At 41.4% G+C, this 12,703-nt stretch overlaps 1 protein-coding gene across 1 annotated transcript in view; it reads left to right on the top strand.

Moving 5' to 3' along the window:
• Positions 1–12,703, top strand: part of ADAM10 (ADAM metallopeptidase domain 10) — a 259,945-nt gene that overhangs the window by 176,848 nt on the left and 70,394 nt on the right. Inside the window, exons 3-4 of the mRNA XM_068275520.1 lie at positions 8,261–8,379; positions 11,783–11,941. Of these exons, the coding sequence (XP_068131621.1) occupies positions 8,261–8,379; positions 11,783–11,941 (278 nt within the window). The remainder of the gene's footprint in view (positions 1–8,260; positions 8,380–11,782; positions 11,942–12,703) is intronic.

The raw sequence follows: 12,703 nt of genomic DNA, 5'->3' as shown, positions 1-12,703 counted from the left end.
TTAGTCACTACTTATTACCATACTCTTGTCCCCTTTCTTTCTTACAATTAACATTTATTGATAAACTTAAAAAGGAAATATTACACACAACAGAAAAATATACAGTTGTTTCATAATTAAGCATGATCACCATATATTGTTCCCGATGCAGGTCATCTAGGCAAACTGCTGGCCACATAGAACCAGATGACGGCGCCACTATAGCAGTAATGCTATAGTTCACGCACCGTGTCGCCGGATCCCCAAATTACTCCTTTAGAGTTGCTACACTTAGGAGGGGAATAGTATTTAACCCGCATTGTATTTCAGAAACCGCAGGCTGAGCTATCATTTGCCACGCCCTGCACCAATCTGACTAAGCGGTGAGAACATACATACACATTGTACCAAAAGTATAATGTATGTGTTTGACAAATGAGATAAATGACCAAGGCTGTGGAGTTGGAGCAATTTTTGGGTACCTGGAGTCGTGTGTGTGTGTGTGTGTGTGTGTGTGTGTGTGTGTGTGTGTGTGTGTGTGTGTGTGTGTGTGTGTGTGTGTGTGTGTTTCTATTTCTCAGATAATAGTCATCCTAAATATCATATATATACAGTAATAGCACTGCTTAGTCCACAAAAATGAAATAAGTCATTAAACAGGTTAATAAAGCAGTCACTGTAGATTTTAAAATCCAATATACATATCTGAATGGAACTGTGTATCTGATGTGTACAGAGGAATCTTTTCTATATTGATACATAACATCTATGCTGTAAGAATAAGACCGGAGTGTAGTTGTGTCACTAATAGGGATGGTCAATGAGATGCAAAGAATTCTGCCATTATGCAGGTTATTGCAAGTTTTGTATGGAAAATTATGCACTCTGTATGCTCATGACATCAATTAATGTAATATGTTAAATTTGGTGCTGGTGACTTCAAATCAAGTTATACTCTACATATGCACTCCCTGCATTGCTGTTGTGATTCCACTGAAAATGTTGTGCACATTGAACACAGAGATGTTTATCACCCATAAACCTGGTTCAGATTGTGCATGAAGAATGTGTAATAGAGGAAGAATAGCCTCATTCTCATGCAGAGTATCTGCACATCACACTTACATGTACAAACAGATTGCCTAGGGCCTGATCGATGTTGTTTGTTTCTGTCTATACCCTCTACAAGTACTCTTACCAAGATTTTTGATTTACAGTGTATCTACTCTAGATTTATATCCCAAGTTTAGTTGAAATGCATCTCTGGTGTACATAAACCTTATGACTGTCCCAGCACATTGTCTGTTTAAAGGAATCATCAGGCAAAAAGCTTTACTCACCTGGGGCTTTCTCCAGCCCCTTGCAACCGACTGTCCCACGCTGACCGCTCCGCTCTCAGTCACCGTCCCGGGTTCCCCGTACAGTGCAAAGGCCGACCTTGAGGTTGTCCTTACTGCGACGGTGGAGCGGTCAGCGTAGGACAGTCGGCTGCAAGGGGCTGGAGAAAGCCCCAGGTGAGTAAAGCTGTTTTTTTTTTTAATTTGCCTGATGAGTCCTTTAAGAAGATTCACTGGAACCCCATATCAGCTGGGTTTCAATGCATAGATCCAATGATAGGCTCCTTGCGGACAAAGGCCCTGCCCTTTTTATCTATAAGATATAGAAAAGGCTCAGGCCTTTTTCTGCAAGGTGGCAGGGCTACATGCTGGCACTCCGCTGATATGGGGTTCCGGTGAATCTTATTATACAGACCACATACTGGGGCATTCACATTGGCAATGAAAGGCTGAGATGGCCAGTGGGGTAAAGTGTCAGCTTTTTGGCCAGAAGCTTTTTGTTCCCAAAAGTAGATGCCATTTTAATTTAGCTTTAAAATTCATAAGCTTTTGTAGCGATGAGAGGCCTTTTATGTTAAATACTTTCAATCAACAAGACAAACAAGGTATATGCAAATTAGGAGTTGGAATCTGTGAAGTCGGATGATTTTTTTTTTTTTTTACCAACTTCACAGCCCTGGAAATGACTGACTAAAATTAGTGTTTTTTTACCCACAGTAGCATTGCTTATTTTAAAAAATATTATAGGTAAAAAAAACAAATTTCCTTTTTAAACTGCATACTTTTTTTCTTCTATTTGTATCAACCCAAAAAAGCTAATTTGTATTTTAAAATAGTTATCATTTAGTGATGCTGCATGCAGTATATAGCTGAAATTCCTTAATAACTTTGGTCCATGAGGTGAAAATGGCCGTAGATGTAAAGTGGTTAATGTAACAAACATCTGAAATAAGTTTTCTTCCTGAATGTCTTGGGATATCAGTGTTTCTTTCTTTTACTAATGTTGTAGCTTTAGGACATGTGAAGAAATATTTCCAGTGGGAAGAATAAACAATAAAAATTGTGAAAATTTCCCATTATGTTAAGTGATTTTACTGCCAACTATATCCGCTCTGAAGGTTTCTGTTCACGTGCATTGAGGAACAAAGTCAGAAGATGAATAAATTGGTGTATAAAGTGTACCTGAATGGAAAATAATGTAATGAGATAAACCATTGCATCTGTACAACTAACCTTAACTTTTGTTTGGTATTTATATAGCACTGACCTCTTCTGCAGCCCTTTACAGATTTAGGCCCAGTGCACACCGAGCGGTTTTTGGAGCGATCCGCCGGCCGCATCCGCCTCTAAAAATGCTTGTCTAATGTATTGCAATGGGATGGTGCACACCGGCGGTTTGCGGTTTTTGCCAAGCTGCAAACGCGCCTCCTGCTGCGCGTTTGCGGTTTTCGGAAGCGTTTCGTCCTCAATGTAAAGTATAGAAAAAACGCAAACCGCTCTGAAAAACGCTAGTTCAGAGCGGTTTGCCAGGCATTTTTGTTACAGTAGCTGTTCAGTAACAGCTTTTACTGTAACAATATGTGTAATCTGCTACACAAAAATGCACGCAAAACTGCTAGGTATGTTTAGAAAACCTCTCTAAACATACCTAGAATCGCTCTGAAATCAGCTCCCAAAACCGCTAGCGTATTGCGGATCTGCTAGCGGTTTTGGTGTGCACTGGGCCTTAGTCTTATCACTAGCTGCTCTTGCAGGCAAACCACAATTTTCTAGAGCTAGTATTGGGGGAGGGTTGTTAACATATCTAGAAAACAAGAAACCGCACCCACACCAGTATCTTTTTGTAGTACTACCTCTGAGGTTTTTTTTTTTCTTTTTGTCTCGCAATTTTCCAGTCATATGTGCTGGATTAGTTGATGAGCCTAATAATAGACAATAATTGACAACCTCACAAAGAATTTTGGAGGGGTATATATACACCAATGCGATCATCTGATGTGGTTTTAATACATTGTTCATGGTGGAAGATAATTGTTTTAGATCACCCTGTTGTGAGGAAATACTTTTTATTTCTTTAGTTCAGCTTGACATAAGTGGGCAAGTGGTTTTCAGTGTATTACCACTCTACGCCAGAAGCCAACTACCCCGTAACTAAATTTTAATAGGGTGTTTCTATTCTTTCACCATGTCCATTGGCTGGTGGTGGGTGTAAATGGGCATTTGATCGATCTCGGCAATCGTGTAGTGTAATTGCACTTTTAAATATTTGATATGTTGTCTACTTTTTGATACAATAAGTGTTTTTTTTTTTTTTTTTTGATGGTATCATAGCAGTTTTGGAATGGTTCCTTGATAATATTAGCAGTGTGCAGCAGATACTGGTGTGGGTGCGGATTCTTGTTTTCTAGTGTTGTTCTATTACCAGTGCTGGCACCTGTAAGGTAAAGCAATATATCCAATTATTTAATTGTTGTTGTTTTTTTTTAGTTAACATAACTGTGTGTTTTTGAGATGAGACTTTACACAAGTGCACTTTTTTTTTTTTTTTTTTTTTTTTTTTTTTTTTTTTAGTTTTTTTGTTAAAATGTCGAGGGATAATCTTTTAAGTTGGAAGGTTCAATTGACTGTGGCATAAAAGGGCCAGTTCCCACTAGAAAGCATCGGGTTGCACTGTTAATACTCCGTTCATGTCTTCATTGCATGGTCCATGTAATCATCTGACTACTCAGTTTATGAAACCTCCAACTCCAGGTACCCAGAAATGAATTTGACTCAGACTCCACAGGCTAGTGCTATAGCAATATCAATAGTGCAGCAGACATCGCAATGTAGAAGTTATCCCTCAAGAACATCGATGGATACAGTGTGGGGTGATGTGCAGGAACTGATGCAAACATTGCATTGCATCATAAATGGCAATTCCTGCTTTGGTTTTTATAATTAACTTTCAGGTATTCTATCATCTTTAAACTTCATTTTGGAGTTAAAGTGTAAGTGTACTTATTGGTGTTAAATTGAGGGTCTGATCAATATTCTACTTGCAGAACAGATTTCAAGATATTGACATTGCTCACTGTTAGAAACTCATCACTAGCCACAAGCAGACTCCATTTTTGCTGACATCCTTGTAAGATTTTGTAAGATCATCATAAGAACACATAGTGCAGAGGGTCAGTGAGAATGAAGTGACACTTCAGAGGCAAGGGAGCTTAGATTGAAAGCCTCTGGCGGGTCCTCCCCTCCCTAGTGTAGTCTACATGTGCATGTGCTTCTTTCCTATGACAGCCTGTACTTGTATTACTGGGCCTACCGAACAGCACATAATCGCATGATCATGTGTCTTGTACCGTTTGCCTTGTATAGCTTTGTTCTATGTTGTATAACCTTGTTATGTCCGTCATCCTTGTATCATTGTATATATTTATTGCCCAGCGCTGGGTAATATGTTGGTGCTTTATAAATACAATAAATAATAGTGGTGTGCAGTGCGAACTGAGCATGTACACTTTAAATGACCGGCAAGGTTATAAATGGACCCCTTTATTTATGCTGAAGAAGTCTGAATAAGTCATACATCATAATGAATGTAACTACTGCTCAGTGACAGCAGTCACTAATGGCTGTTAACCCTTTAAGTGACCAGTATAATGATGGTGGGGCATTTTTTTTTATTTACGATTTACCTTAAATGATGAAACTTTTGTATGCTTCTACATCCAGATTTAATTAATTTTAATGCTCAGCACTAATTTCAAAAGGATTTTAATGACCTTTTGAAGTCAAATCTGTAACTGGTGTCCAGTCCCTTTAAGTAATGTCCAGCGTGCAGCAAGTAATACACTCTTTCATTACAGCAATTCATCCCCTGACTGTCTCTGTTGGTCTGAGTGTAAATATGATGAATGCTGTGAGGAGATGGCAGCCACAAGTGTTGTTGTTGCTTATGGCTTGTAGATTGTGAAATCCTCTCCTGCTGTGAAGAGGATTTCTGTAGGGGAGGAACGCCATACCCCACAGCTTTGCACCTGTAATCTGCAGCTGCAGGACATGATTGGGGCAAGGCAGGTCGCAGTGCCCACAGCTCCATGTTTCAAGGCGCTCTGTGGCTATAGTATTGATGTATTTATTTTAGCATTTACAGGATATTTTAAGGGAAAGTATATTTTGTCAGTTTACTAGAATTACCCTTGGCCTTTGTAACTGTTGTTTAAGAGAATCTACAGGATCTTTGTAAATGTCAATGCACGTAAGTTAGGTTATGAACTTTCTCTTCCTCTGTCTTTTTGGACTTTATTTGCATTGCTTTTACATTTGTGTATGTAAGCAAATGGCACGAACTTTAGAAAGCCTCTAAGAATGCAGGTGCTGATGCAGCAAGCAAAGAACCACAGAATACAGCTTTATTTTACCTCTACTTTGCATGATGTAAGAAGACCAATCTATTGTGGATCACATTAATGTTAAGATGTGGCTTGTACAGTAAAAGGGATTTGAAATGGCTATAACATCTGGGTGGAATCAAACTTATCTCAAGAACAATCAGTGAGTTGTGTTCAGATTGCCCAGCAAGCTCATGGTGAACCAGAACTCCTAGGTGGGTGTAGGGGGTGTGTCTGGCTTTTTAGAGACAACGAAGGGACAATCTGCAAATTAAAGAGAATCTGTATTGTTAAAATCGCACAAAAGTAAACATACCAGTGCGTTAGGGGACATCTCCTATTACCCTCTGTCACAATTTCGCCGCTCCCCGCCGCATTAAAAGTGGTTAAGGGCCGGTTCACACGGACGGCAGGCGGCGTTGGGGCGGCCAGGAAGTCGCGTCGTCCTGTGACGTCCCGTTCGGTGGCGGCGGTACAGAGATCGTCGCGATCGGCGTTTCTCTTCCCCGCAGGGGGACATGAAGCCGCGCCGGCTAGCCGTCCCTGGACGTTGCATGCGGCTTCTAGGGACGGCCGAAACGATGCGTTAAATCGGGATCAGAACGCCGCGTTTATGCAATCGACGGTAATCGACGGTAACCGCGCAATGCTAAACGCTCCTATTCACTTGAATGGGAGAGTTTAGCCGATGGGTCCCGAACGCTTGACGGTAGACGCCGCCAAGCGTCCGTGTGAACCGGCCCTAAAAACAGTTTTTAAAAGTTTGTTTATAAACAAACAAAATGGCCACCAAAACAGGAAGTAGGTTGATGTACAGTATGTCCACACATAGAAAATACATCCATACACAAGCAGGCTGTATACAGCCTTCCTTTTGAATCTCAAGAGATCATTTGTGTGTTTCTTTCCCCCTGCATCTCTCATGCACTGAAGTTTCAGGCTGCTCGTTTCTTCCTGCAAATAGCTTTGCCCTTGTCTGTAATTCTTCAGTATGTGAAAGCCCAGCCAGCTCAGAGGACGATTTATCCAGCTTGTAAAAGATAAGAGAGAAGAGAGAAGCTGCTCTAATCTAAATAACACACAGGCAGTGTGCATAGAGGGGCCTGGAGGGGGGAGTTCATAGCAGAACCACAACACTGAAGAACTTGGCAGCCTTCCAGACACAGGCCGACAAGTCTGACAGGGGAAAGATACATTGATTTATTACAGAGACTGTGATAGTACAAAGTGCTGCAGTAAGCTAGAACACATTAGAATAGCTTTTGGAACTTGTAGGATGATAAAAAACAGGATGCAATTTTTGTTACGGAGTCTCTTTAAGCAGTGAAGCATTATGAGACGTGATATGCTCACTCCAACCTGAATTATTGCAAGTACCATCTGTTTTAAGAAGGCACATTTCTGTTTCGATTGTGTTAAAATAGATTGTGATACATTTACTGAATAGAGATCTGGATCTTTATTTCTCTGAATGGTCATTGGATTTGCCTACAGATCAACAAAAGGACCTAAACTTGTGCATTGGAATGAAAGAAAACACAGAAAATCTAACACCCTTTTATATTTGGAGATAACGGGCTGTCTAATTCTTGCTTGTCTAGAAGTAATAAATCACTGTAACTTGAGCGGACACCTCTCTCTGATCTGTGGCACTGTGCCAGGCATATGTAAACATAAGAGGTTTAACCCTGTGTGTGCTCTCAGCATACCAGGAAGTAAAAGATCTACACCATCTCTGAGGAGATCTGTAAACTATTACAAAGAAATATTTTTCTGTAAAGGATATTCTGTTGTTGCTTCTCTTTTAGAGGAGAGCGGAAGTCCTGGTTTAGGTCTGCTTTAAAGTGAACCAGAGACGAAGCACCCTTATGTATTTTACTATGTATATCAGTGGGAACATTAGAAAAAAACACCTACCCTGCTCTCTGTTTCATTATTCACTGCTCAGCCTGCTTCTTATCAACCCTGATAAAATCCCCGGCTGAGCATTCAGTCTGGCTTTGCTCAGGAATCATTATAGCGGAGTCTGTCTTCTGATGTCTTTTCAAGGCCAAGCCGGCCCCCTTCTGGCTCTGCTATGACTCCGCTATAATGATTCCTGAGCAAAGCCAGACTGAATGCTCAGTCTGGGATTTTATCTGGGCTTATAATAAGCATGCTGAGCAGTGAAGAATGAAACAGAGAGCAGGGTTGGTGTTTTCTCTAATGTTCCCACTGATATATATGGTAAAATACATGAGGGTGCATAATCTCTGGTTCACTTTAAGGTAGCCATACATCTAGCGGTTTTGGGCGGCCGATCGATCAAGAGACAAATCTCCCTCTGATCCAATCTGATCAGCATTAAATCTTGAGGGAATCTGCCTTTTGTCAGATGCTTTGCTACCGCTGGCCTATGTCGCCCTAATGTTTTGTCATTTTATAAATGTTACATTTATGCTATTAAAATGTTCCTACAGGAATGTTTTTGTAAACCATATTTCACCCTCTATGCTCTGGCGATAAAGATTCTTTTATTTTTCTTTCATTTGTGGTCCCTCATATTTCCACCTTTTTATGTTGCAGGTATTTCAACCTTCGGATGAAGAGGGATACATCTCTTTTCTCTCCAGACTTCAAGCTTGAAATGGATGGAGAAACGATAGATTTTGATACATCTCACATATATACAGGACAGATCTATGGTATGTTGTATATGCTTTTACTTAGATTGTCAAGTTATGCATTTGTATGGATGTTTGCGTTAGTGCAGTAGGGTATTGTACCGTGTTAGCCATCAGTCAAAGCAAGAAGTTTTATTGCATTAGTGCGGTAATCATTATTAGTGCCTATTAGCAGAATAATTAGCAGAATTATTAGCAGAAAAAGAAGCCCTGAGCTTTGTTTATTTCAGTCGTACAGCATATACTGCACACTGTGGTGGTCTTTAGGGGAAAGAACACTAAAATCAAGGAAGCGTAACTATCCCTCACCTGCGGTGTCCTGCCTTATGGTGTAAGCTATGTAGTGGATAGGAGGACAGATGGTCACTGAGATCGAATTCTGAGTTAATGCAGGATTACGGAAATGTTGTATGTTAATTTTTGCAGAGTGAAAATGGGACAATCGAATAGTAGTGAGGACAGGAAAGGGTCAGCACTTGTTTGGCATTTAATTCATTTTGAGCTCCATTCAAATAGTACATTTAGACTTACCGTATTTTTCGGACTATAAGACGCACCGGACTATAAGACGCACCTAGGTTTGGAGGGCAAAATCCAGGAAAAAAATATATGCTCAACCTGGTGCATCTACAGTGCAGGGGTGTCTTGTAGACCCTTTCCCCCCAATTATTATGTCCACCTGTGTCCTCTGTCCATAGCCCCTGTGACCTCTGTCCTTACCATGTCCTCTGTCCCCCTGTGTCACTTGTCTGCGCCACCTGTGTCTGCTGACCATACCCCCTATGACATTTGTTCATACTGTGTCCTCTATCTGTCCCCGTGTCACCTGTCTACACCCCTTGTGTCTGCTGTCCATACCCCTGTCCCCTGTCCATCCTGAGTCCTCTGTTCCCTGACAATGTGCATCCATGTGTCCCCCCAGAAGGAAGTGCGTGGGCAGACTAGAGTGCACTCACTTACTAGGCTCTCTAGTTGTTTCATCCCGCTGTATGTCCGCATATCATCCGCGGGCCCCCCTCGCCGCAGATCCACGAACGGGAACATGGCGCCCACCCTCTTCTATCTCCTAGACCATTATCCAATCAGGCGGGGGGCGCTGTCCCTGACCGCCAATCACAGCCATCCTCTGCCTCCTCTCCTCTCCTGATTGGCCGCGATGGTCCCGTTCGTGGATCTGCGGCGAGGGGGGCCCGCGGATGATATGCGGACATACAGCGGGATGAAACAACTAGAGAGCCGGTGCACAGATGCACCGCTCCGATGTCAGCCACCAGCAGTGGTGAACATCGTATGGATGAGGCGGACACAGAAAAAGACCAGGCTCGTGCCAGAGCCACCTATGCAGCAAGTCGGCTGATCACCATCAGCGGGGACAAAGTCTGTGATCATCACTTGCCTGCAGGGAAGGTGAAATAGGCAGATGCAGCACTCAGAGCCGGGATTGAGTAAGTGAGTGCACTCTAGTCTGCCCACGCACTTCCTTCTGGGGGGACACATGGATGCACATTCGGACTATAAGACGCACCCACTTTTTCCCCCCACTTTTGGGGGAGAAAAAGTGCGTCTTATAGTCCGAAAAATACGGTAACCAATGTTCATCTAATGTCTTATGTGTTTATTTAGTCTGTTTATTATGTGTTTGTTTAGTCTGTGGAAAGACCTGAGCACACTTGCATGCTTCTGTGCATTTGTTCAGCAATGGGTATTGGTTTGTAACATTGACGTGTTGCTGAAAAATGCACAGAAGCATGCAAGTACGCTCGGGCCCCAACTGTGTTTCTTTTGAGGGCAAAGAGACAGGACATGGGCTGGATGTCACCATTTGGTCTTAAAGGCACAACCGAGGTGACATGATGAGACAGACATGTGTATGTACAGTGCCAAGCACACACAACTATGCTGTGTTCCTTTTTTCTTTCTCTGCCCGAAAGAGTTAATCAGGTATGCAAGTGACTGTTTCTGTCCGGGTCGGACTGGGCCATAACACTCAATGATAAGTAATTACAGCCATAAAATATTTTCCTGTCAGTAAATGGCTTCTGAGAGCAGGAAAGAGATAAAAAGGGTCAATCATTCATAGATGAGAGCTCTAGCATACTTCAGTGAAGGAGTCATTGAGCAGACACGATGACACGAACCGTAAAAACGGAAAAACTAAATTCAGATATAAAATTGTGGGATATCAAAAAAGTCATTTTGGGGGAAGAGGATAGATACAATTGTTTTTCTCATCCGTATTTCACCTCGGATGTCCTTTAAAAGTAAGCAAAGCAGGGCAAAACTATCACTAAGGCCTGGAACCCACTACAAATCTCTATCGCTAATCGCAATCACTAGCGTTTTGTATGAACGTTTTGTAAGCGATTTCATGAGCGTTTTTGGTAGCAATTTTAGAAAGTGTAAGGTGTTTACAATGGATTGTATAGCAATTAGTGTTTTTGATTCTGATTGGTCTTTTAAAATTTTAATTTATTTTACAGTGTGCAGTAACTTCAAAACGCTAGCAAAATCGTCCTGTGCAGGTTTTGATGAGCGATTACACCAGAGTTTATATACTTTATATTGCAGAAATGCTAATGCTAAACGCGAAAAATGCTGCATGTCCGCGGTTTGCGATTTGGCAATCGCTTCAGTGGAATTTGGCCCATCCATTAACATTAGCTTAACGTTTAGGGAAATCGCTAGCGATTTGAATCGCTCCCTAAATGTTCAGAAAATTGCTCTAGTGGGTTCCAGCCCTGATTGTTGTTGTAAATCTCTCCTGCTGGTCATCAAAGCTGACAGTATTTTTCAGAGAAATGGTGCAATAATTCATTATTCTTGATTTATAAAGCACCAACATACTCAGTGGCGCTGTACAAAGTAGGAACACAAACAAGAGGGGTACATAATGATAGACGGATATAAATTAAATATGGCCACTAGTACAAAATACAGAAATGGTGATTACAGTGACAAATATAACATGAGAAATAAAATGTATAACAGAGTGCAAGCTATGACATGAATAACAAATTCCAAGACACAAAAGGGCGAGAGAGCCCTGCCCTTCTGAGCTTACAAGATAAAGGAATGGGGAATTTGTGACCACAGTTGCAAGTGAACTTAGTACACATGAGGAGCGACTGAAGTGCAAGGTGCTGCTGATGTTGTAGAAACTCAGTATTTGCATGTTGTCTGCAACTAGTTTTTCTGTGATCACATTATGCTTTTTTTTTTCTTCTCTTTGCTTCATTCTTTGCTACATAGTGTGGGTGGTTAGAAACATTAGGAAGTATGTTTTAAATGTAATCTGTTACATATAGCCATGTCAGAACATTTTCTAGGACACTGTTCTACTTGAGAATCCTAATTTTAAAGGCATCAGTCAGAGGCAAATATTTTTGTTTTTGTAATGCTAAATTAAATTGCTTGGTTTTACCAGGGGAACAAGGAACCACGACTCACGGATCTGTGGTGGATGGCAGATTTGAAGGGTTTATCAAGACCCCTCAAGGCACATTTTACGTGGAGCCAGCAGAAAGACACTTAAAAGACAGAGCTGTTCCGTTTCATTCGGTCATGTATCATGAGGATGATATCAGTAAGTACCATGTGCATCTGTCTGTGCGCTGCCTGCTATCGTTTATAGGGAAATTTTACATTTGTATGTCCTCCACATGCTCTTCTCACACTGTATGGCAATGGAGGAATGACGGACTATGAGCTGATGCTTCTTGTAGCTCCCAGCTTCACAAACCTCAGCGCTTACCCAGTCTCTAAGCCAATTACAAAAATAAAAACCTACAATACCACTTATTAATGCATTTCATGCAATTGCTTCACCAGTGCAGAGGCCAAACAGCATCCACAGGTGATGTGGGGCACATGACTGCTTATGGAACCACTTTGAATTCTTATCTGACTTGAAGGACCCTCGGGGTCTTAGCAATAGCCATGTTTTATAGCACCAACAAGTACCGGTACTGCCTATTATGCAGACTTTTATGTCTATAGTAGAGACTCTTCAGGTTCAATTTAACCGAAATGTAATTTTGTGAAACACGTTAGAGATGGGCTCCTTCACATTCAGTGAGTTGTGCTACATTGGCTGTTTTGCATTCGAGCTAAAATGTTGCATGCAGGTTTATACATTGTTTGAAATAATGCTGTGATATATCAGTCTTGGTAGAATGGTAAAGGGCAAGCTTTCTGCAGAGAAGTTGCCTAGATCTTGTAAATGTGCATGTAACGGCTGTTCCAATGCCATGCCTAAGTACAGTTTCATATGTGTTTTAAGGCTCTTACACCTGCTCAGTAAATGTTGCCCAGTGGGGGTGTGGACCTTGTCCCTTGGGGCGGCATT

Source organism: Hyperolius riggenbachi, chromosome 3 (assembly GCF_040937935.1).
Source record: "Hyperolius riggenbachi isolate aHypRig1 chromosome 3, aHypRig1.pri, whole genome shotgun sequence".
Classification (NCBI taxonomy): Eukaryota; Metazoa; Chordata; class Amphibia; order Anura; family Hyperoliidae; genus Hyperolius; species Hyperolius riggenbachi.
The sequence above is the reverse complement of the archived record's forward strand: the minus strand, read 5'-3'. Positions and strand labels throughout refer to the sequence as shown.